At 47.9% G+C, this 25,158-nt stretch overlaps 1 protein-coding gene across 1 annotated transcript in view; it reads right to left on the bottom strand.

The window, feature by feature from the left end:
- The window catches only part of LOC144936944 (zinc finger homeobox protein 3-like), a 194,550-nt gene that overhangs the window by 122,745 nt on the left and 46,647 nt on the right, over positions 1 to 25,158 (bottom strand). Inside the window, exon 3 of the mRNA XM_078864187.1 lies at positions 24,326 to 24,852. Within this exon, the coding sequence (XP_078720313.1) occupies positions 24,326 to 24,852 (527 nt within the window). The remainder of the gene's footprint in view (positions 1 to 24,325; positions 24,853 to 25,158) is intronic.

The following is a 25,158-nucleotide window of genomic DNA, read 5'->3' as shown; positions in this document are numbered from 1 at the left end:
TGGGCACTTAATGAACAACAAATTAAACCTTGGGCCCATGTGCAGCCATGACACAAACCACCTGTTTGGCTAAGGTAGAGAGAATAAACTTGAGAAAAAAAACATAAAGTTTCAGGTTTATTTTCTTCTGCACATTGTGTAATCTCACCCCAAGCCCCCACCCCGCCCCAGAGTTGCTCAAGAGGTGCCTGGGTCTTTCAGCGTGAGTATCGCCACGTTCAGGTTGCATAGCCACCACCAGCGAGCATCTTGGCAAGTACCTGCATCGCTCGTTTGGTTAACGCAAGGAAAACGAAACATGTGAATTGTACTGTCCTCGTCGCCCCGGTCCAGGTGAGAACCCAAACACGTGCCATCTTCTCCTTATGACAAGGCGCTCCGGAAAGTAAGATACACACCCAGCAAGTCAAGCCTGGCGTCTCAACACATTGTCGCGCACACACACACCCACGGATTACAAGATGCAACAAGCCCCACTTTTGTTTTAAAATACAGCGAACAGAGGATGCTTTATAGTCCAGAGACCGGGGGGATAGATTATTCGCACAATTCACATGTTGGCGAACATTCCCTTCCCATCAAAATTCTCACCTAAAAATGCACCACAGTTTTCATTGACCGCCAACCAGCGCCATGTTTCGGCCCCATTAGTTGGCATGGGGTAATTCAAACTGAAGGGGGCAGATCAATGTCAAATTCGTTATAGTCGTGCGCGCGACAGCCGTGTCCAATGACCTGCCCCTTTCAAAAAGCCATCAGTGTCTTTAATACCGGTCACTTGAAGCGACGTGCGTATGCACGCGCGCTAAACTTCTCTCGCACCATCATGTAGCCAACTGTGCCGATCGAAGGCGCGGTGTGCACCTCGGTGCTTGCACTGGAATTTAATCCGGCGGCTGGAACGGTAACTGCCGACTCGGCGCACGCGGTCAATTTGCCTGACGGTCGCCCCCCTTTAAATCGGAAAATTCACGGATTAAAAACGCCGTTTAGGATTGAGTGCTCATTATTTAATCTTCGCCTGTTGGTCATTTACATGGGGTTGTGGTTAGTGCAGGGCAACGTGGCACGCTTTACAGGTGTGAGGGTGCTAATGAGGGGGCAGGTCCATTAACATGCAATTTAATAACGCAGAGGAAAAACACCTCGAAACACTGGGCACACAACAGAAAACCATTCATGCGGCACGGCACATCCCGCATTACCTTCCCTAATGACCATATGCCAATTCTATCTCATTGTTGAACAAATAAATAGGGAAGGCCCATTTGGCTGGCATATGGCTCATCCATTAGATACAAACCACCCCCCACCCCACCCCCACCCCTAAATGAGCAAGGAGAAGAACCTAACTGTGGCGAATGTGCTTCAAATTGTGACGGTGCGGAGAGGCGATCTTTGGCCAATGTTTTATGCGTGGCTGAGTAGGCGGTGTGACTGATGCTTACTGATGTGTCCAGTTCATGACGTCTCCCACCCTCCCCTACCCTGGCCTTCGCGTCACCAATCCATCACCCGATCTACGCCAGCGTCCTTTCCTTCCCATCCTCGCCATCTCACTGAGTGCGCAGCTCCCTCCTTAACCCCCGCCTTGGTCCACCTCACTGTATCGTGAGATTCAATGCCCCCCAAGTGCTCGCGATTTCAGTTCACCCCGACGTGTTCCTTATACCGTCAGTGAGCCTTTAAAGGGCTTCATTGAATACTGCTGTTGTGCACGAGTCCCGGAAGCCAGGGGCAGGGGCCGCTGCGTGTCCTCCGCGCACCAGCTGTCGCTGCCCACAGCCGTTTCGTGTGTTTTTTTTCTTTTCCCGCCGCTCCCCTGCCCGTGTTTAACACTCTTTGGAGGGAGGTGCGTGCGATACGGCAGCGATGGCGGGGGTTGCAGAAATGTTTAAAAACTGTGAAAAAATAAACGGCTAGATTTACGCGAACTGCGTCGCAATGTTTTAAGTTGCGGTCCTGTAGGATTGTCTCTGAATTAGCTCTCTCACTCTCCTGGGTGGAGTGGTGGTACAGTGGTTAGCGTGTCGCGCGATGAACCCAAGTGCCCTGAAATCGATTCCCAGCCATGGCTAACATCAGTGGCGAGTGATATCCGAACCGGTCCTGGACGTCCCCTCCGTACCCCCTCCCCCACGAACCTGTACTAACCAGCATGGTGAAGTATAGTCATATAACGTAAATGACGTGGCATGGGGAGGCCTTCATTGACAAAGGGCTGAACATTTACTTTCTCTCTCTCTCTGTATATTGTATATATGATTTATTTATACCCCACAATCCCCATTCCAAAATTAGTTGTCCCTTCGGGCTCTCACCTTATTATAAATGAAGGAGATGAAGTCAGCTGAATGGCAGTGTGATGTACTGCAATCCAGAATGCTAACAGGATTTGAAAGAGATTTAGAAAAAAACCTGTTAGCTTTGAGGGAAAGTATGTACAAGATGGAGTAAGCGTGAGAGTGTTTGTCTTTGTGAATGTTTCAATGTCTCTGTTTGACAGTACATCTGCGAGCATGTGTTTGATTGTTAGGACACTGCCCCCAACCACCAACCTTCAACCTACCACCCTCCTAACCCCTCAAAATAAAAAAGAGGAAAATATGGCGAGCCATCCTCCTCCATCCTCGGGGTCTCCCACAGCCCTCTCCCCCCCCCCCCCCCCGGGGACGGCGGCGGTGGGTGGGGGGGCATGTTTTGTTCTCGGCTTCGCTAAGACTTCACGCCTCGCAGGCTTCAAACAAAACTGGGCAAGCGGGGCGCCGGTGTCGTGCCGTCTGACCCCGGGCCGGGCCCCCGGCCTCATCTGCGTATTAATAACGTGCGCGGAGGAGACCGTCACCTCTGGCTGCGTCCGATGAAAAGGCCGGAGGAGAATTAAAGAGAGGGCCAGCGGGCACCGGGATGGGGGGGAGGGGGTAGCCGTGCTGGAGGAGGGAAGCGGCCAGGAGGCGGGCGGCGGCCGGAGGGTTATCGGAGGCGCGGCGACACGGAGGGCGGCCCGCGTCGCATATTTATTCCCTCGCGCCCGTTTGCTTATTTCCGACGAGCTGGCGATATACTGCGGGGGCGACGAGCTCGCGAAATCCCCCAACGAGTACGGACGTCCAAACTGTACCGACGAGGCTCTGCTCGGCAGCCGCCCAGTGCTGGCGAAGCGAAAATAATTGGTGAGAAATGATGTAGGAGATAAACTATGTGGGGGGGAAAAAAATTAATTCTGCACGGTCGTCTAAAAGAATCTCTTATAATGAACCGTTCCGTTCCCCAAAATTTCCGTGCTCGGGATAAAGCGAGTTTTTGCCTAAAACGCTGTCAGCGCTAATGACACGTGGAGAGAAGTGTACACGTTGTGAAGTCAGCGCAGTGTGCATCGATGAATACATCGCTTTAAAATGTACAACTACCGCAACTTATTTATTAATGAGGTGTCTTTCCCCACCCAATAACGAAGCGCAGGTTTAAATTATTAGGAAGAATAATCAAAACAACATGATATATTCTCTTGACGTCTCTAGTGAGTAGCAAGAGGACTTTGAAAGTTGAAGTAATGTCGGCAAGGATGCGTTGTGCATAATTAATTCTACAAGCACGCCTGATATTTGTCCTTTTGGTGGTTGGGAGGTAGGAATTGTGTGTGCAGAGTGTTGGGGTCAATGTCTTGGATTATAAAAGCTGAAAAGAAAAGGCAGGGTTAGCGGCGAGCAGTGGAAAAGGTCATGGAATGGTGGTTAGTTTAAACAGAATGCCACACCGCGTGCTCCATCTTCTCAAAGACCATCTGCTTCCCAGGGTGAGAGTGTTGGTTTGTCTGGTGGCATATCTGCCTTTCATCTGCATCCCATTAATGTCGTGCGCGCACACGGGAAGCACTGCCTAATAATACAGTGGCCGTCATTTTTCAACTTGCACAGCAAGCATAGGCCCGACTTGCATTATTTTCTCAAGGCAAACCACGATTCCCATTACAGCACCGCAAACAAAACTGCTGCCTTTTAAAACTTTGTTGTTGCTTGTGCCATTCAAAATACGCATATATAACCTATTTAAAATAATTTAATTTAAAAGGGTGCCAGTAAAGCTATTACATTTGTCTTGTAATTTATGCTGTTTTACATCTGTTTATTTTACACAGGCATATCTTCAAAATGGTTTTTGTTTTCACAGTTTTCAGTTCTTTCGCATCCTGAACTTTGACCAAGAGCTGCATTTCTCCACAGGGTCCCTTGCAAGTCTCCATTGCAACAGACGAGCCACCTTGACAGGCACTCAGTCACCGGCTTGACAGGATGCTTCACCTCACTTGCAGGGAACGTGGTGGCACGGCGGTTAGCTCACCACGCTGTGACCGCACCACGACCCGAGTTCGATTCCCAGCCTACGTCTCGCGTCAACGGGCAGGTAATAATCCTAACTGATCCTTTGGCTTCCTCCTTCAACAATCCGCGCTGACCGGCGTGGTGAAGTATGGTCAAGCAGCCTACGTGGCCATCACGGCGTGGGGAGGCCAGCAGTGGATTGGCAAAGGGCGGTACATTGTTAGAATTTACGTACAATGAGCCGCACCTTCCGTCTATACGAACGAAACGATGTTCTCGTATGACCAGATTAAAAGCATGATTAACTTTTAAACAAAAAAGCGTTGAGATATACAACACAGATAAAATACTTTGCTATGCCACAACAATTACTACCCGATACCACAAACATCGTGCCCTGAGGAAGAGCAGAGCAAAGTAAAGATTAATCTTTTATTACCCTGTGCGTGAGTCACAGAAACGGAGCCAGACACGGGCATGAGTGCTCCCGGCTTGCCACCATGTGTTCAGACACTGACTCATAGGCACGGTTGCCCGAATCAATGAGACCATCCCTGTCTGTATCCAGTCTCCAACCGCCCAGTATATCAGCAGATTTATGCTCCCCCCCCCCCCATCTGCTTCTTAAACTCATCCTGGTCGTACAACCTCGAGCACTGGCAGCCCAATCATTCTCAAGGTGGAGTTCCCCCCCCCCGTCCTTTTGGTTCCATTACGCAGGCCGACTTGGCGAATTCCTTAACGCCAAACCACAAAGAGTTCCCCCCCTGGTGTAAGGCAACGTTCTCGCCCCCACCCACACTCTCCCTACCCACCAGACCCCACCACCACCATCCACCTCAGTCCCTCCTAGCCACCTTGCCCAGCATTGATTCTGTCATCGTACAAGGGCAAAAAAATCGCTCACTATTGAGGCAGTTAACTGCCATTCTCTACGAGCATCGGCGTGTTTCCGTGGGGCTGCGGAAAAACCACGGTGGCGACATATCCGTATTGAAATGCCCCCTCTCTCCCCAAAGGGGGACACGTCGGAGTGACGGTCAGAGCGACGTCGGCGCTTTGTTTCTGCGCCGAGGCCCCCCCAGAGCAGAGCATGCCGCCCGTAACCCGCAGAAGCGACAGCGGGCCCTGGCATCGGCGCTGACCGCAAATGATCGGGGCAGCCATCCAACTCCGTAGTCGCAAGCGGGGCGGGGGCGGCGGCTACGAGTTTTTATCAGATGCAAAAAAAAACTTGGAAGCGGAGACAGACAAATGCAGTCTGCTTATTCGACGAACAAAACACGCTCGTCGGTCAGATTGTGAGTCATATTTCTCCCCCCCCACCCCCGTACGTTCTTAAGATTATTCACGCACGTTAGCATTGCCTGCACTCTCATGGAGGCTTTGGGCGAAAAACAAAGGACATGAAAGTTGATCCAGATGTCCTATTAGCAGCCTGGCGTTCAGTCACACCCTTCAAAAACAATGAAAACATTCTCACTTACTCCCCTACACCTCTAAAAATGAAAACATGTTGGTTCCTGTAAAAAAGATTACTATTAATCTTAGTTATTAATACTACATTACTACGGTAGGCATAATAATCTTAGAACGGGGCCCCGAGCTATAAGCAATAACTCACGTCTCCGCCGGTGAAAACGATCATTCTTCAGCATTTTTTCATACTCCCATTTAAAATAACTTTACGATTAAAATAAATTCGATGCACATCGGTTCAGTATGCTGTACATGTGCATTTAACAAAAATAATCGCGTGATCGTTTTTGGTTCTACAATGTGTCCATACAATTTACAGCATGGACCTTGATGCGACCAGATGAAAACCCACTGAGATAAACAATCTTTTTTTTTAAAGGGAGACCTGGGATGGTTGCAGTTAAAAACATAATGACAGGGAAAGGTAAAAGTGCAAACAAAAATCTAAAAAAATGCAACCAATGCGACTGCATATGAGTACAGCATGCACCGTGATTTGACTATTGCCTAGATTTGCATTCAAGCAGCTCGGGGCACCCTTGCCGCATGTACGTATATACGTTGAATTTCTTTCGTACCGTACGTAGCCGACCGCGCTAATCGGAGGTGCGCGGGGGGGGATTACAACTAAACGGTGAGTCACCACGTTAACTGTCTCCCCTTGACAGGCGATCGCGGGCGCTAGCGCTGCCGCCGCCGCTGCTACTGCTGCTGCAAAAGCCCACGCTGGACACACAAATCAGACCACAACAAAGAGGGAGCTCAAGTGGCAAAGCCTCCAGGAACAAGTGACCGCAGGGAGAGCTGACACTGGCCACTCACGGCTACACAGTCGTGGGGTCGGAGCGTGAGCCACCGTCGCCACAAATGTATTCATTGGAAAATAATCAATGACAGCAGTTCCACGTGCAATGGCAAAATGACGACATCATCATCGTCGTCATCCACATCGTCAACATGTCATCGTGCATGTACAGTGTCTTGCGACACTTCACAGACACAACTTGCCACCATTTGACAGATATAAGCCAGGAACTATATTCACAGCTGAAACGTAAGTAAGTGGAATTCGTCCAAGGATAAGTCATTATCTGCAATCGGCAGCCAGATTCTGTCACCAAGCCTCCTATATACACTTGAGTTTGCAGCAAAGTGATGAAATTAGGTTGCCAGGTAGAGGCAGGCAGTGTGTGTGTCAGAGCACTGAGCTAGAACTGCTGAAATCCTGGGTTCAGCGCTAGATGACCAACCAGAGACAAACGGCATCTCACACCCAGCGAGTGCAACAGCATCAGCCCCACAACAAAGGCTGCGCCAAGAACCGCTCCTGGACATCTGTGGAAAAGAGCTCTGTGGCTCATCGGATTTCTCCAGGGTGAATAAAGAACTCACTTCGCTCGCTTTGCCTCCTGTGCTCAGTCTGGTTTGTCCCAGCTACGAGAGATTAAAATATATATCAGCAAAGGCAAGGAGCCAAACAAGTTTCGTCTTGCAATTGCATTCAAATGCTGTTAGAACAACAAGAAAAGGAGCATTCTGCTGTCTCGTCCACGGTAGCTTGCCACGCGGAGTGACGCTCCAGCATCTAGGGGAGGTCCGTCATCACTTACATTACTTTTGCTGTTGACGCCTTCAATCGTTTTAGTGTTGTGTTTTCTCAAATATTTTGCTCCGCGACTTGATACTGTTTGTAATATCTGGCGCTTATTTTTGTAGGAGACCTTACAACATGTCAAAGCAATAGCGTGCAAGTATGATAAATTTCACAGTGTTGAGATACAAATTAAGCGACAAGAACAAATTAGTAATATGACAAAAGCACATTTGCATTTTCAGTTACACGAGGTATATACTGGATTTCAGCATTCTATCTATGCCACTGCCAAGTCATTGAATCTGACTTAAAATGTTTGCAGTAACTTTAACTAGAGAACTATTAACTGTCATTCGATTTCACTAACCTTGTAATGAAAACAATGTTTACAACACTTCGTCCATCCACTCCCAATGCCGTATCGTGAGGGGGGGGTTTGTGTGGTGACCATATTTCACCACGCGGGTCGGTGTGCATTGAAGTCCTCCCAAAATATAATTCACAACGAGAGTAAATGAGCAAAAAATAAAGCATTTAAAGTGCGCACTAATTAACCCGCCGTTCTTTACGGCTCCTCTTCACGGCACACCGTCTCTCCCCCTCTCTCTCCACAATCCACCGCCTTTCTCAAAGACACCGGCGATCTTGGCCTCCATTCCATTCTGCTCTGTCCTTGATATTTACTCACGAACTTCGCGTCAGACACTCCACTCAGACTGCATCCATTTAGTCGAATTGAGGTGTAACCTCAATTCACTGTCTTCGCCGGCAACCTGTCCCTAAACCATCATGGCGTACTCCCTCACACCCATTCTGCATGCCGTTAATAGTAATAATGTGCACGATGTAAAAATAAATCAATGTAGAATCAGACGACTGCGATTTGTTCACGAGACATTCTCAAAAAAGCTTTCACCGTGTCATTGTCTAATCAAAGGATGACTCTCAAGTGATCATGAAGGCTTTTCTGGCACAAGCACTGTTAGCGAGCTCCTATTAATACGAATGTGGACAGCACCGTGAACGTCCATCTTCGTGCCACTCCCCAGCACAAGCAACCGATGTTGAAATGCCCTATAGGGAGGGTCACACCAGGTTCGAATTATAATTGTCACTGATGTCCATGACATATCCAGTTACCTGGGTCCTTAGAACACAGTACGGTAAGTTATTCATCATACCAGATATCCCCGTATTATGATACATGCTAACCGTGTACACGGACACTCACGCAGCAAGCAGTTGTATTCCAACGTAGTACACAACACCGCTCTTAAATGAATTAGAAATGTGAGGAGTTTTGCTTGTGACCTGTTTAAAAGCGCACGTGGCCGGTCGCAGGATGCATGTGTGCTGAGTCGGCGTCCACGGTGTAATCTCTCCGACGCGGTGGCAAGCATTACCCAGGGCTCAGTATATTAGGTGACATTTTACTCACCTGTAGGAGAGCACGCAACTGTTTCAAAAGATTAGTCCACAAAGACCACGCTCAATTTTGCCGCTCTACCTTGGAGTCGTCGCACGTGTTTTTTTGTTTTTGTTTGAACAAATTGCCAGTTGAAGCATTGGTGCAAGATGAAGGAGGGCAGGTTACCAAGGTTACCAAGGCACAAAGTGCTTTGGCGCTCAACGGGCAACGACCTACGAAACGACTCGATGCCACATGATGACAGGATTCTATGGGACAGGCCTTGGTGGTTGGTATTGACCGTCCAGTGGTATCAGGATTTGACAGAAGGGAGCGAGAGTAAGGTGTGGTGGCATCAACGGAAATGATCTTTCACCTTTAAATTGATCTGCTTTTGCTATGGATATCCGGGACGCTGTCATAGAAATATAGATATTGTATCAACAAGTTAGGCCCCCAAAACAAAGCTCGCCATTGAATTTTAGCGTGGAGACTTTTTTTTTATTATTATTACTTTTGAGCCGAATACATGACCAACCAACAAAGGTCTTTTCCCGATTAGCGCTCTCGCGAGCCGACGTCGATGCAGAGGTGTTGCTAAGAAGCCCAGAGCTGGGTCGTCTGGTCCTGCGGACGTACTTAACGTAGGCTGCGGCAAATCATCTTCAAATGACGCAATATCCCTGTTCTTTCCAATGAGGAATTTACAAGGTTGCAGCCGCCGTCCTGGGAGGCTCAGGGGGATCGCACCCTTGAGGCAGCATCGCCGCAGCCGGCTTGAATCTGGGCAAGCCACCCGTGATCAAATCGCCGTTGTCAAGTGTAGCGACTTGACGCTGCGGCGACGTCGCTAGCAACTGCACGTGACAAAAAAATTCAGATACAAATTTTATTTGTGTCTTTTGCGTCGTTTTATGTGAGATCACCCTGAGGGTTAAAAAATGTTTTTTTTTTAATATATACCGATTGACTGGCATGCGGGAAGGAGGAGGTTGGTCTGGCGAGACACTTTTGAAATGGTTCCAAAAGTATTTCTTTGATTTTTACCTTCCAGAGACATTCCATGAAATGTTGTGTTCTGCTGACTGGAGGAGTTCTGAAAAAGACACTTATTCCCCCTCTTGTTTTGACATCGATAGTACAATTGTGGTATCATTTTGCCACGAGCAAATAAAAAACCCCGAGAGCAATAAATTGCCGACGTCTAAACTCCAAACCCACGAGTGGCAATGCGCATGGATGAATATGATCAGTGCGTAATAAGTACACAGCTGTACCCAAACGAACGCGGTACATGTTCTGCATGCGTGTGTCTCTGCGTGCTTGGGAGTTGACCCAGCCTAGGCAGCTGCCCCAGCACCGGCGGTCTGCACACCTGCCACTGGGACAGTGAGGACGGGTCATGCAGTTCACAACGTGCTGCCAACTGGTAATGACGCAGGGCATTACCAAAGTGCATCATTAACGGAGAAGTTAAAGATCCCGCGGTACCATCGACAACAGCAGACGATTGTTGATGGCAGTGTCAAATTTTATATTGTGCGTCACGTTTATAATGAACCATTGGATTATTTTTCTTTTGTTCGGAGAGAAAAAAACCCCCGGCGATTTCGGCTCTTGTGAGAAGAAAATATGGAGGCCATCAGGTCAAAACGTCAATTTGTCTTTAGCCTTCAGAAGCAGGAGAGCTATCTTTAAAGCAGCAGAGCGGCCAATTCGCTGTGCGCAGAATATTCACGTCGACCGCGCAGGCAAACAAGGGGCATGAAAAATACCTCGTATGGATTAACCGCAGCAGTGACAACAAAGAAGAAGAATTTCACATCGCGCAAAAGACAAACGGACCGAGAGCCCATGGGTGGTATTGGCTGCCGCTTAAAAAAAAAAAATTGCGCCATTTTTCTTTCGCGAGACAAAAAAAATATATAATGCGGAACATGAAGCTGTGGTTTTGGGCTGACAAACGACGCCGTGGAACTCTGGCCGGATCATCTGGGTTCCAACGTTAATCCATCAACCTTCTGGCCTTGCTGAGCCCCAGTCTAAAACAAAGCCCACCGCACCAAACAAAAAAAACCCCAGCTGAAAAAAAACCTAAGGCTTATCCCCCACCCAACCCCCACCTCAGCCTCAGCACCACCCCTCCCCCTCCCTGCCTTCTCAGAGCAGCTTTCATTCCTGCTTGACATTGAGGGATATTCACACAACCAAAGCTCATTCTATTATTCTTCCACCTTTTTGGTGAAGACGGATTTTTTTTTAAAAATTCCATTAAGAGGTGACCTCAGATCCATCAATGTAGCCCTTTGTCTTAACAGGGCCGCGGCTATGGACACCCCTGTTGCAGCAATCCCGTCAACCTTTGTTTGGGGTGAGGAATGCCCCCCACACATTTTTCATTACCGTTGATAATGAAAAATTATCTCAGTGGATTAAAGAAAAAAGGGGGAGGGGAAAGCCTTTTAAGGCCGCGGCTATCGAAAGCAATGAAAAGTTACTTGAATCGACACCTACTCTCGAAGAAAATGTACACATGCGATGACAACAACGGTGAATACGCTCACACACACACACAGATCCATCACACAGATCCATCTATGTGTATTTCCCACACCCCCGATTAGCACGGTTGGCTACGTACGGTGTGAAAGAAGAATATACGTATGTACACAGACACAACAGGACGACATCGTCTGTGATGATCCACAGCTGAAGGATTCTCCAAAACAAAAGTTGGCAATAAACAGAGAAGAACTTGCAATACACTACACACTCTTGTTGCCAGGTCTCCTTCACTAAAGGGATTATGAATATCAATGGGATGCCACCATGGTCAAAAAATAAAGCATCAATATCTATACATACGCGCATTTAGGTCTGGGAAAAATGTGTTGTGCTCAAGATATCAACAGCACACACATGCTAACTCAATAATTGAAGAAAGCCCTTACCTACCTATGTATAGCAATGGTATAAGATTGGGACCAATGTAAATAAACAAATAAATGTACGTGCTTTTGCTTTCACTTTTCCGCCTATGACAATAATTTAACTCCGAACCTACAAATATTGTGTGTACAAAAAAGCACAATGCTCGCATACATAGGCTTCAGCAGCATACATAGGCTTCAGCAGCATACACGCAGTTTTAAGATTGAGTTGCGGCACTAAAGGACACGTACAAACCCAACGGAAGGCTTTTCTGTGGTCCCATCTGTACCTATGAATCATATGCAGTACAGCAACAGGCATGCTACGTGACAAATTGAAGTACAGCATTTGTAATTAACAAAATATGTGTAAGTGTACCTTTAGGAGCAAGTGTGTGTGTGGTGTATGAATGTGCACGTGTGCGTGTTTGAGCGTGTGTGGGGAGCAGTAGTTTCAGTGGTTAGGGCCCTGCGCTAGGGACCAGGCGAGTTCGATTCCTGCTCATGATCAATAACAGTGACGAATATTTGAACTGGTCCTTGGTCTCCCCTAGGTCGACTAAGCCTTAAACGAGTAACTGGTGCAGCATGTAAACATCAGGACTGGGGAGACAAAGGTGGCCGACCATAGTGTTGGCCACCCATCCCCTTGCGTGCTGTGATGGTCTTCATAGATGCTCCCTTGCCGCACTTGCCCCAACGGTTTGCTAAAGGCTGCATGGGAGATATTTGTCTTTGTGCATGAATGTGTGTGTGTGTGGACTGGGTGTGGTGTCGTTGTGGGAAGTAACACTGGAGTGGCCATTCCCACAATGTGCCATGATACAGGCAGCCCCACATTCGATTCATCCGCTTTCCCGAATGTGAACCGCAACAACAAAAAACGATGCACGTCATTAGCAACTGGCATCCCAACCTCGGCCCGCTTAGCATAGCGTGTGGCGCCATATGTAGAAATCATCATGAGCACTTGGAGACAAAGGTGGCTGGGTGTGGAGCTACTACCCACACCACCCCCTCGCTTGCTGTGACAGTGTTAATAAGTGATGACTAACAACAGCTGCTCCAGCTGTCTGCAAGGCTGACGGCATGCCTTCATGTGTTTTCACGATACAGAATAAATAATAATTATGAATAATAATAATACATTCTCCAGCAATCCTCGATCCCCCATTGCATGAACCCCATGTCAGACCTGGGGGTATTTTGGGCATACTTCACCACACCGTGGGGGGTTGGCGAAGGGGCGAGAGGGCAGGAGTGATTTCGCTTGCCAATGATGCTCGATATTACCGGGAATCAAAACTCGGGTAGCTCGTTTCTTAGCCCGCTAACCACTGCGCCACCGCTCCACCCCTTTCAACACAGTATATGCATACTGTATTGTATATTGTACACTGATCTGCAGTGTTTATGTACCGCCAAATACAACAGACACGTGGTAAAAAAAAGACTTGGAACCACAAATTCAGATACTTGTACATCCTCAACCAGGAGACGTCACAGAGTATCGTAAATAAATCGGCAGGAATGAACAGGTGAATTCGTCCACGCTGCGATGAGACGCACTCGCAAAACGAAGGGGACTTCGCCCCGAGAGCCACCGCCGGTGATTGCGAATGCGACAAAACCCCCACCCCACCCCGTCACAAAAGCTGGGGGCCATCTCAACCGAACGCTCTTGGAGGTCGGGCCTTGCAGAGGTAATAACGCTTCACTCGAAGGGGACTCGAATATTATTTTTCCATTCTATCCTTGGGAGCGCTGAAAATGTCATTACCATTTGAGTTCCGACAAATATGCTCAGCTATTACAGTATTTACATACACAATCCCATCGTTCGACAACTACCAGTTTACCCTTAACACTTCTTTTTTTAAACTACAGCACTTTCAAAATGACAAACTCCTTTTGTTTTTAAAGTATTTGACGAAACGAACGAAGAATACGTCTCCAATGACATTTTTTATAATGTTACAATTTGGGTGTTTTTCTCGCAAGCCATCAACAGCAAGTTCATTAAAAGTGTAAATGCCCTGTTTAAATGTCGCCTCTTAAAAACTTTAATTCAACTTAACACAAGCACGTCATGGTGAAAAGTTCAATACTTAAACGAACCTTGCACAATTTGATCCCATTTAACTGACAAGAGGCCCCAGTAAACATGCTTTACAAAGGGCAGGCTGTAAACCGAGGTGCGTTTTAGAGATGCGGCAGGACATTGTGACACTGAAATATCTTAAATTACGGCGCAGATTGGCTGTTTTCCAGAACTAAAACTCACAAACACTGTGTAAGCTGTCACCTCGTGACATGGAAGGCAGTTTGTTTTAAGTGGCTTGCGTGCGTTCCTTTATTCCAGTGCCAGCCTTCACAGAGCTAACGGCACAAAGTTAGGGTTAGCCGGCTAATCCCGCGAACAATTAAAAGGGGAAGAAAACCCTCCTTTAAAAAAACGGATAAAATGCCGATTGGATTTTTTTTTATTTTAAGATGTACAGTAATTTCAACACTAAACCATGGTGTACTTGGAAGTCAATCGTGGAGAATTAAAGGTGTGTTCTAAAACTTCAGACTGTATATATATCAGGGCTTATTTATTAAGCGACAACTCAACATCAAAATACGCGTCAGGGAGCAACAACATAAGTGCTGGGAGCTTCTCATTTGAGGGCCCTTTTTATCCTTTTTCGGGCCTTACTCGATTCTTCTTAGGTACGGGCGAGTCTCGCACACAAGTTGTTTCAGCTGGATCAGTGGCAACGCCAGTGGAATTAACAGAGTGGCTCAGGTAACGAATGGAGGATTGGGCTAGGTGGCCTTTTAAGAGGGTTTCAACTTGAATTTAGCATCCCAAACCCGAGCGAAAACGCGTCGTAATTGGCTCACACGTTCATCGAGAGTGACCAAAGACAACGACAATGTCAAAGTAAATTAGACATATGTACCATTGGTGACGAGCTAGGAACAACTCCATTGAACGTAAAACGTTGCTGGCACTATTTGTAGTCCCATCAGAAGATAGTTAAACTGAAAGAGATCGGGACTCAGAATGAAGAGGGAGTTGCCAAAATCGTGACATGCAGAGTTAAAAAAAATGTTGCTCCTACCACAGCATCCAAAGTTACTAATATGTGGGAATGAGTAAGCGTCGGCCAGTCTGACATTGTTAAGACGACGGAAGTGTAAAAAACCCCCAACAAATCACTGGCCTTTTTGACGAGGACCACAGGAGCACCACACAGACTTGCAGACAGTGATATAATGTCAGCTTGCAGAATTTCCTGCACTGCCTGTTGTGCAAGGGCTTTCTCAGTTGGGCTCATCCTGTGCAAAATCTGACAGATGGGAGCCACATCCCCCTTATACAAGTCAAGTTCCATCAACGTAGCGCATCCCAGGTCATATGGGCTTCGATGAAATACATCGCCAAAATCTTGCAACATTGCTCGAATCTGCTGCACTTGAACAACTGACCACTCTGGATTGTGCACGGATATGGCATCCATCGAAAAGTCATCAACCACTCCTGAGGACTTGTCGACCACACCTACCAACTTGGAATCGTCCTCACACAAGATCCAGGGACCTAGGATTGTCCCAGCCTGCACAGCGGTGGCAGTGAGGGAGGCTTTAAGAACCTGCACAAATAAGCGCCGATTGTAGTGCAGAACCGACCCAGGCGCAACTGGACCCCTATGGCAACCCCGTGCGATGATGTGGCTGCTCTGGCCATAGCGGTGGCAGACCACCAGAGTATGAGACGCTGCTTCAGAGTGCCCGAGTGTCCACCAGGCTGCCTGCTTGCATGGTCTCCTTGGAGCATCACCGACAGATCTCCGGATGGCCACCACCATCGACCCAACGTCTTCCCAACGTCCTCCCAATGCCGCCTCTGCAATAGCCACACCTGCTCCTCCCTAAACTAAACTTAACTCGTTATTATTTTAACCTGGTAAGGTCCACTGAACAGGGGAAGATTACTGCCATCTCCTAGTAAGCATTGTCAGCTGGAATGGCGGAGAATATGGCCAGCATCTAGTCAATCAGTGCCGTAGGCAAAGCCTTCTCAGCGTCTCCTCTTCTGGCCAGTCAAGGACTCGGAAAGCCTAGAGCAATCGCTCACCTTTCGGCTGCTCCTGCTCTCACTGGTTCTTCCTTGGGGGTTCTTCTTGCAGTTGAGATGGGACAAGTTGGAGTAATCCCAACGCTGCCACCAGATGAACGGAGGTCCAGACGTAGAATGTTTTTGTAAGGGCTTATTATTGATTAGGCCAACATATATACATATGGGAGCAACAACATACATGTAGGGAGTATCTCATCAAAGGTGTCCCGAGTTCCTGATGCGGGCCCTATTTATCCTTTTTCAGGCCTTTCTAGCTTCTTTTAACTGCCTCCTTCCCGGCCAATCCCACTTCAATCTCCCCAATGGGTCTCTAACTGACCATAATTTATGAAGTCGAATTTCCCGGCCTTTCATCCCTTCAGATCCCATGTGGCCAATCCAATTGAAGCGCCAATCAGAAGGCGTATGCTCAGCGACAAGCCAATCGATGCAAGCGGGGCTCACGCTCAGCTCGTCAAAGTGTCTCGGCGTGTGGCTGCTGGCCAACGGGTATGAAGCGCTCCACATTCAAACAGCGAAGTTGTTAAAACTTTGGCGTGCGCTGCTGCGTTAATAATCAATCGATAAGAGTACTCCTCTCGGTGTCCCTGACATCTCCAATCATTGTGCGTGTTTGTAATCGTGCTTGTACAGCGCACAGAAAAGAAAAATGCAATGCATAGTGCACAGTCAAATCAAGCATGTGTCTGGCACTCATCTCCTTGTTGGTTGTCCTGAGCCACTGCTGGGAACTTCGCATTTCTCTGGTGCAATAGCTGCACATGGAGTTGTACATCTGCACGTGGAATATGGACATGCAGTTGGAAAGTACATCTACATGCGGCATGATTTATGTGTCGTACTCCTCATCCTACAGTATACTGTACAGAGAATACTGCTTTGACTATTGTCTACACTGTGAGTAGTTGTTTTGCGAGGCAATTTAAATAGAAACGTAATTTGCAAAACGTGTGTCATTGACAAGAGGCAATCCTATGTATGAAATGGCCCGAGCGTATTGTGCAATCTAGGGAAAGGAGAATCATCTCGGATGCTGACTGCCTCTCCCACTCTGGGACAAAAAAATACTTTGCTTACCATTTTTTCATCACCATTATTAATATCCGCTAATGCTTTAAAGAAGCCTTTTCAGTGAAATGTTTCTGACTCTTCCTTTGTCCCATTCACTGAAGGTTGTGTTTTTGTGCACGAGCAGAATAAAAGCGTTTGCACGTGTTGACGTCCGTCGGAGCGTACCGAGACTGCTGCCGCCACTATGGCGGTAAAACCACTGGGTGAACGGCCGTTATGATATTTTTTTGGTGTTATTTCGTGTCCGTGTTTATCTGGATTTTCACATGTATATATTTGTTTTAAACCCGCAGTGTTGTGCGATGACAAAATATTGAGGAAGATATTAAGAATGCATTTCGAGCGAGCAGTTAATGAAGTACAGTAACCAGATTGGGCCAGCGTTTTCAAGGCACGCTTTTGCAGACGTGCAATCAGGCTCCTGCAATTCTGAGGCAATCAAGTGGATCGTCACAGCTCGCGGGGTTTGGAAGGTGCGCTAAATCAAAATTACACGAGGAGAATGCAAACGGCGCTCCGGTGCGCGCGAGCGAACTCTGGTGGGCACAACGTCCCCCCTCTCTCTTCCAAGCCCCGTGCCCCATCTCCCCTCCTTGGCCCGCGATTGTTTTTTTTGCGTGTGCGCTCGGCCACGTTATTTGCGGCGGCGCTGACCCTACAGGTGCAACGGGGGTAGGTGGGGGGTGGCTCGATAAGAGCACCGTCCTGCAGGGGAACAAAGGAGGCGGCGGCGGCGTCGTCTGCCTTCCAAGCGCCCGCCGCGCGGATGCTTATCCCACACTTGTTGTGCCGAAATGGCTTGCTTATCGGGAAAAGTGAGGCTAAAACAAGACGGGAGTCTGTAAACTGCCCCGCGATAACCACGCCGCGTTTTTTGCCAAACCCCCATTTGAATAACGACGGGCGCAATGGCCAAGCGCTTAAGAACAATAACTTTCACATTCGTGGTACAGTAAAGCTGACGCGCTTCACCAGAAGACTTATCTCAAATGCCATTTTTTTCCGCCAGATACCATTTTGATGCACTGCACAATGAGGCTTGCACGTTCATTTGTTGTAACAAGATACTCCTGCAAAACGGCTTTAATTTTTTTGTTATTATTGCATGAGGCATTTGGAGAGCGAAAGAAAAGAGCCCTGTCCTTGCCATTTGTTAATGCCAGTCGGCAGTGAAACATAAGCAAACAGACCTGCACGGTCCAGCTTTACTCCAAACACTGGCCGTGAGGGTCATCGCAGGCCGACCCACTTAATGTAATCGTCACTAAGCCCCCACACGCTGCGGTGTTCAAGTTAAAACAAGTTCCGAGGGGGACGCCAAGTGAAGGAAATCACAATAATAACATTCTCCGTATTTCGTGAAGTTGAGGTGAGGTAAATCTCCACGTCGGTCATTTAAAGTGACTTTTTTTTTACATTCAAGTGGCATCACGCAAAAGGGGGCTGCCATTATGTTCTCTGTAATTGCTGGTGCAACAAGTCTTGGGTATAATCGCCCTTTCTGATTCTTGCGCAGCCCCGGCGTTCCACACCCACCATTAGCGCCTGGCCGGGCCAGTGCCATCACTTTTGTGTGCGCGTTCGAGAACAATTACAGCGAAAATGTCTCTTTAGTTAGGTGCGACGCCGTTGTGTGAATGGATTTTCAGGATCTGCGCCGAAAAGTATTTTGACATTCCGATGGCGTGGCCACTCACTGTACGCTAATGTGCAGGTGGGGAAACAACACTGCGACGTTGTACAATAAACGGCCTAAGCGGTCTTTGTTTGATTCACATTTAGTAGCTATTCAGAGGTGCCGCATGCTCTACAAATCATAAAACAGCACCTGACAGCACCGACACGAGGAACTGACAAGACAACGGAGTAAGGACACAATGAAAAATGCAGGGCAACTGTATCTAAAAATAACATTGAGCCAATGTAAAACAACACGGGGACGATGTTTGGTATTACACAACACAAGGAACAAAGGTGCAAGCGGGGCCTTCTGACTGACTAAATACCAACGAATTAGCCAGAGTGGTGTGACGGGTTTACTGAGTTCCACAAGTCAACAGACGTCTTTTTTTTAAATGTCAGAGAATCAGAACACAGGGTTAGCATGCACAAAAAAAAGAAGACCTTCATAAAACGACACACGTGTCCGGCGCGTACAGGGAGGGCTTTGCCTTGAGAGAAGCAGACATAATTATTGTCCGTAATAGAGGTTGTTTTTTGGTTTAGATCGTGTAAATATAAATGTGGCATTAAACCCGCCACCACCCGACACAGCCATTTCGTAAAGTTTCTCACGTAAACAAAGCATGTCAATTCGTTACTAGTTCAGCACACCGATGCATTGGAGAGTAAACCCACATTTACATTATAATTGTTATAATATAATATAAAAAATTGTTGTTAGAAAGGGCTGCATGTACGGCAAACACACACACCGTGCGGCATGGGTGGCGGGTACGTCTGGAGGGGCTACAGTGGAGGCGGAGAGACGGGGCCCGTTGTCCACAGAGATCCGATCCCCAAGTCATCGCCTATAACTGCACAGGCTAATTCTTGAGTCAACTTGAGTTGCCTAACAGCCCCCCCCCCCACCACCGTCACCATGGGGAGTTTAAGGAAAAGAGGTGGGAGTTGGTGGCAAGGGAAGGGCCAGTTTAAATTTGAAAAAAAAATTGCCCACGCAAGTAGAAAAAAAAAGAACACGCACAGCCAAGGGAAAATGGACACAGAGCTGTGGCTGAATAGGGAACATTCCGGGGTCACCTCTCGGGGTTCTTGTTTATTCCCCGTAACCGTGCGCGAGGACAGGTGAACTGCACAATCACGGTGCAGTACAACGTCACGTAGCCGACTATCTGTGGGGGGATCTGGGTACGTACGGATATATATACGTGAAAAATCTCTTGGGAAAAAAATTACAGTTACACCACGCGCATATAGGGTGCTGGACAAAAATAAAGTAAAACTTCTTTAAACACAGGGAAAAAAGCTGCAAAGTAAGCGATGAAGAATATAGTACTGTGCATTGTAACATGGTTTTCAATGTAGTCAAGAAGCCTTCGACATATAAAACATTTACAAGAAATATTAAACAATGCCTACGAAATGGACACCAGCTCACACTTAAGGGCTTCTTTGTATAGCCATTACAGAAATGGCGGACATAGTGGGACATCGTTTTCCCAGAACTAGGTGTGGTGGATAATTGGTCAGGGCAGATACGCAACAGTCGGATACGTCACGTTGTTCAGCACAGCTAATCGTTCGGCACGATCGTGCGGTGGCGAGATGTTAACTACCTCGCCTGTAATACAGGAGGTCGTTGGTTTGATCCCAACCATGACGCCTATATATTTGAAGTTTGCACGTTTCTCTACCCGTGGTCTTGTGGATTTTTCACGGGGTCCTTAGGTTTTCCCTCCATATTCAGAAACACACGTTTAGAGTATTTGGCTGCTACAAATGTCCACGTGATGAGCCACTTCGTTGAGCTATTATTTGTGGCCAGGTTGCTTCTGAAAAAGAGCTACATAGCTCAGTGGGACATACCTGGTAAAATAAAACTTGCCTGTAGTTTTATAGATTTATCTTACGACGATGCGGCCTTGATTTCCTAGTGAGCGATGCTGCCCTTCTCTCGTGTCCGTCTCGCGGACCGTGTGGTGGTACCTAGGGCGCGGCAAGAAGGTCGCCCGGGCGTGTTCGATATCGCATGAGCAGCGAGTGCCTTCGACACAGGAGGTGTCATCAAAAAGGGTGGCAGTGCTCTCTAAAGGAAAGGTGACTTGAGTGTGTTGCTCTTCCCTAGTACAACACAAATCAGTCAATAAAAGCAATATGATTTAAATGTTTGGCACAGAACGGACCCAGCCATGGCTTATTCCACTGCAGCAAAGCCTCTTGGGCTGCGTCTGAGGCTGCGTCAGAGGCAGATGCAGCCACTTAATTGCAAATGTCTGCTGTCACCGGCACTTGCTTGGAAATGAAGAAATTGGGTTAAAATGTTGTCGTTAGAATAACGCGCCTGATGTTGTTTTTTTTGGAAACGCGCGGGCTTGATTTTCCCTGTATCGGAGAAGGCCTTGTGCGTGAACGTGCGAACAAGCGCATGGTGCGTGGTCATCGATAGCGGATTTTTTTCTGTCACTTCCAGTTGTGGGTTTCTCAGCTGCTAGCGTTATCAATATCCGAGCTCATTAGTGCAAATTGAGTGCAAACTAAACCAATTATTGACGTTGTGGCAGTCACAGAGGTGTTATTCTGCTCATAGCAACCATTTCAAATGTGTTGCTATAGAAATGACGGGCATCCATGTTAAATTGCCATGGGCAGTTTAATCATCAGCATTCATGGGCCTCTGTTGAAGTGTAAACTCTGAAAACACAATGTTCCCTGTGAAATGGGATAAATCGATTCTATTACTGAGCATTACATTACTTGGTTTTTCCTTTAGCGTTCATGAAAAAATAACTGAGCATTTTACAGGAAAATTGCAAATATGGATCTTAATTGAACTTGCCTTGACCAAAGTATCTTGTTTACAGGCATGCACAGAATGTTCCAGCATATATTTGCCATGCACCACATTACACAAATTGCATTAGTTGTCCTCTTAGCTTACCACAACATTATGGGAACAGGCATTGCGTTGTATTTGAACACGAGCAAAATGAAACATTCAAAATGACCACAGTGCTTGAATTATGAGTACCTCAATTCCAATAATCCAGCCAGCTGATGATTATAGAATGTACAAAAATTCAACCAATTTTGGACGAGTGGATGATTGATAATTTCACGCCACTCATTTGACAACACTTGACGAGCCCTTTGGCCGCTGTATGTATGAAACATGGGCAGTATTTTGGTAACGGTACCGTACCCACATACCTCTGCAGAGCAGATGTTGCACTGAGGTAGTGCTTTGCAGGCCACGGGTCAAAACGTTTAAAATCAGCTGCATAATGAGGTTCACTCGCTTACCAGCTATGCGCGTGTTAACACTTGACCTCGCCATGTAAACTCTGTATAATTGTGACTGCAACTCAAAACTTTTTTTTAAGAGGCATAATATTAATTATAACTTTCAATAGAACATGCCCATTGCTGTTTGCACGTCTCCTGTATTAATCACGGTGCACGTGGAAGCAGAGTAAATAACGATTTGCATTATCTCTCTGCCAACTAAAAAAAATGTTACAATGGAAACGAGAGAGGCGCCGGTGTTGGCAACAGCGCGGCGTCTCGACCCTCGCACTAACAGCGCACAAGCGCCGCGTGTCGAGCCGCTCCGTGCGTGCACAAAGTGCGCGCTCGGTGGAATGCGCGCGCTCGCGTTTCAATTTGCCGAGGTGTGCACCGCACCCACTTTTCGCACACCGCCCTATTGCTTTGCGATATGTTGAGGACAAAAATTTAATTTTCTTCAGGGAAAGAGAAAAAAAAACACATTAGTAGCCGAGAGCTCCATTTTATAGGAGCCATGAAATGGAAGCCGATTGCTATTATTGGTGTGAAAAAGTCGCACCCGAACATGTTGCAGAATGGCACACATTGCGTGCACATGGGCGAGCGCGCGCACACACACACACAGACACGTTTAAAAACCGGAACATACGTACGCAGTTAGTAAATCGTCGAAAGTGAAACTTCAAGCTTACACTGTAGTGACTAACAATTGCTTTGCTGAACAGTGCAGCATATATATCCAAACAGGGAAGTAACTCTGCTGCTCACAGTGTGTGTGTCTTGGTGGGGCACCTTGGGTCCTGAATTGAACCCCTCAGCTTGGCAGGCCCTCGTCTTAATTTTGTGAAAATTGTGGGCAATGAAGCAAATCCAGCTTTGCGGTCTTCAGTAGGCCACCTTCAGGGGTTATCCTACAGCCTGAAACTTTTCCAAATCTTGGTGGTTTTTGAGCTACGTTTGGAATCATACTCTGCTGGGTTTTTTTTTTCTAATGGCTGGGGTCAGCTGCATCAGATGCCGAGGCTGAGAAGGCGAGTGCCCTCGTGGTTTCGTAACACATTTTGTTGAACTTGTCATTACTTTGACGGATGAGCAATTATCTACAATAAATAACTCTCAGTAAAGAAAATGGAAGCCACAATGAATCGTGTAAAGTGATGGTTTGTGCCACAGAACCTTCCTTCCGACACACTTGTTTCGATTCCCAATCTGGAACTTGTGGACTTATTTAAGTCTTCCCAAACGTCAGCCCTCCAGTTTGCCAAAACTGCCGTTCTTCTGAATAATTGCAGCTTCTGAATCTGATCTTTTAAGCAAAGATTTCTGCATTTTTCTCCATCGTGAGACCTTCAATTACAGTATTTAAATTTAGCTTCATTTGGTGATAATTGTTATAGATAAACATGAAAGTTCTCTACTGGTATCTACCCCCAATCTCAATGATGAAAGCCACTGATCTAAACAGACACAAAGATGCCCCTTGTAATGTTTTAGACCATTGTAGATGTCAGGAGCAGCTCAGTGGCATCTCACACAACACCAAGAGAGGGACCTGCTGAGGACTTGGGTTCGAATCCAGGAAGCCACTCTTAATTAAAACAGGGTTCTCACATGCATCGAGCTGACAGTTGCACACCACTGAGCTATGCGCTGTAGGAGCTAAAACGTACAGACTAATGTCATTATTTAAATGTAGCGAATCACTCTGCAGATAATAGCAAGCACCACCATAAAGGTGTAGTAGAGACAGAGAGAGGTATGGCAAGAGGCAAGGTAAAGGCACGGCCCTGTAATTGAACGCTCACATGACAGCCGACGGAAGGGCCACCCACCAGAGGGCATTTGGCCTACTCTTCAACGCTGCTCAGAAAGTGGGGTGCACTCACACATGGCGAGGTATTGGGACTGGGTCTCTTAGTACCTCTCAGGTGTCACCTCTTCGGGCCATTCACTGACGTGGAGCATATCTCCCGCCGACTTTGGGAAATCCAATACGGCGCTCGGACTACAACGGCTCAACTGGGCAAACGAAACGTGAAGTTGAGACGCGAGGCACAACTACAACACGGTGACGAATTGGACGACAACACAAAAAAAACTTGGAATTGTCGAGGCGATGTTTCTCTCCCGTCAACAAGGGTGGCAGACGGGACCTTTAAATACACAGCAGCACACAAACAGGAGGCTCGGCGCGGAGTCAGTAGCCAGTAGATGTAATACAATTACCGTTACAGGAGAACTCTTGTCATCTGTGACAAAGCAATAACCACCGGGAGCCACCCGCCCGTTGGGCACCCCGCAGTGTCACAGCGCGGCTACCGGTACACAGAGGGGGGCACACGGTGGCGATGCGGGGGACACGGAGGGGGGGCAGTGGGGCGTTGGTGGCGGGGGGCGAGGGGGGAGACAGGGGGGGGGGCTCACCTTGTAGAGGCAGAGGCTGGCCTCGTGCCGGGGGCTCGCCGCGTGCATCTGCATCTTCTCCAGGCTGTTGGTGAAGTAGTCGCAGGCGTTGCAGCGCAGCTGCACGGGGCTGCCGAGCGCGGCGCACTTGAGGCGCCACTCGCTGGCGCGCCCCCCCTCGCGGATGTGCGCCACCAGCTGGAAGCGCGCCACGTGCTTGTCCGTCTTGCAGTGCAGCTGGAAGTTGGCGCGCAGGGGCGTGCCGTACTGGCACAGGCGGCACGTGTGCGCGCCGTCCGCCCCCGACGCCTTCCACTCGGCCTCGGGGAGAGAGCGCTCGGCGGCGGCGTGCGCCGCCAGCGTCTCCAGCGCGTCCGTGGTGAAGACGCCGCACACGGCGCACTGGAAGAGCCGCAGCGCCGGGTCGGCGGAGGCCGCCGAGGGCTCGGCCGAGCCGGCGGAGAGGCCGAGCAGCTCGGGGTCCACCCCCACCAGGTGCTGGCCGCCCATGGAGGCGAGGCGCGGGTCCATGGCGAGGTCGCTCCCCACTGGGCGTGCGGTGGTGGGGGGGGGGGGGAGAGGTGCAGGGGAAGAATCACCGACTGTAGGGAGTACGAACGGCATTTTCTGTTCCTCTAGTTAAATCGTTAAGTTTAGTTTAATAAACGAGAAGTAATCATCTTGTGTTCATTAATCCTTCTGAATTTGTTTATACGCTATTGTTGCTTTATTTATCTTTTTCACCGTGCAGCGCTTTAGAGGCAATTTTATTGCGCAAGGCACGATTTAAAAATCAAGATTGATTGTTGTTCCTTACGTATATATATCTGGCTGCCATATTTGGCCTTTGTTTA

Source organism: Lampetra fluviatilis, chromosome 17, assembly GCF_964198595.1.
Source record: "Lampetra fluviatilis chromosome 17, kcLamFluv1.1, whole genome shotgun sequence".
NCBI classification, from domain to species: Eukaryota; Metazoa; Chordata; class Hyperoartia; order Petromyzontiformes; family Petromyzontidae; genus Lampetra; species Lampetra fluviatilis.
Note: the sequence above shows the minus strand (reverse complement) of the source record. Positions and strands in the feature narration are given on the sequence as shown.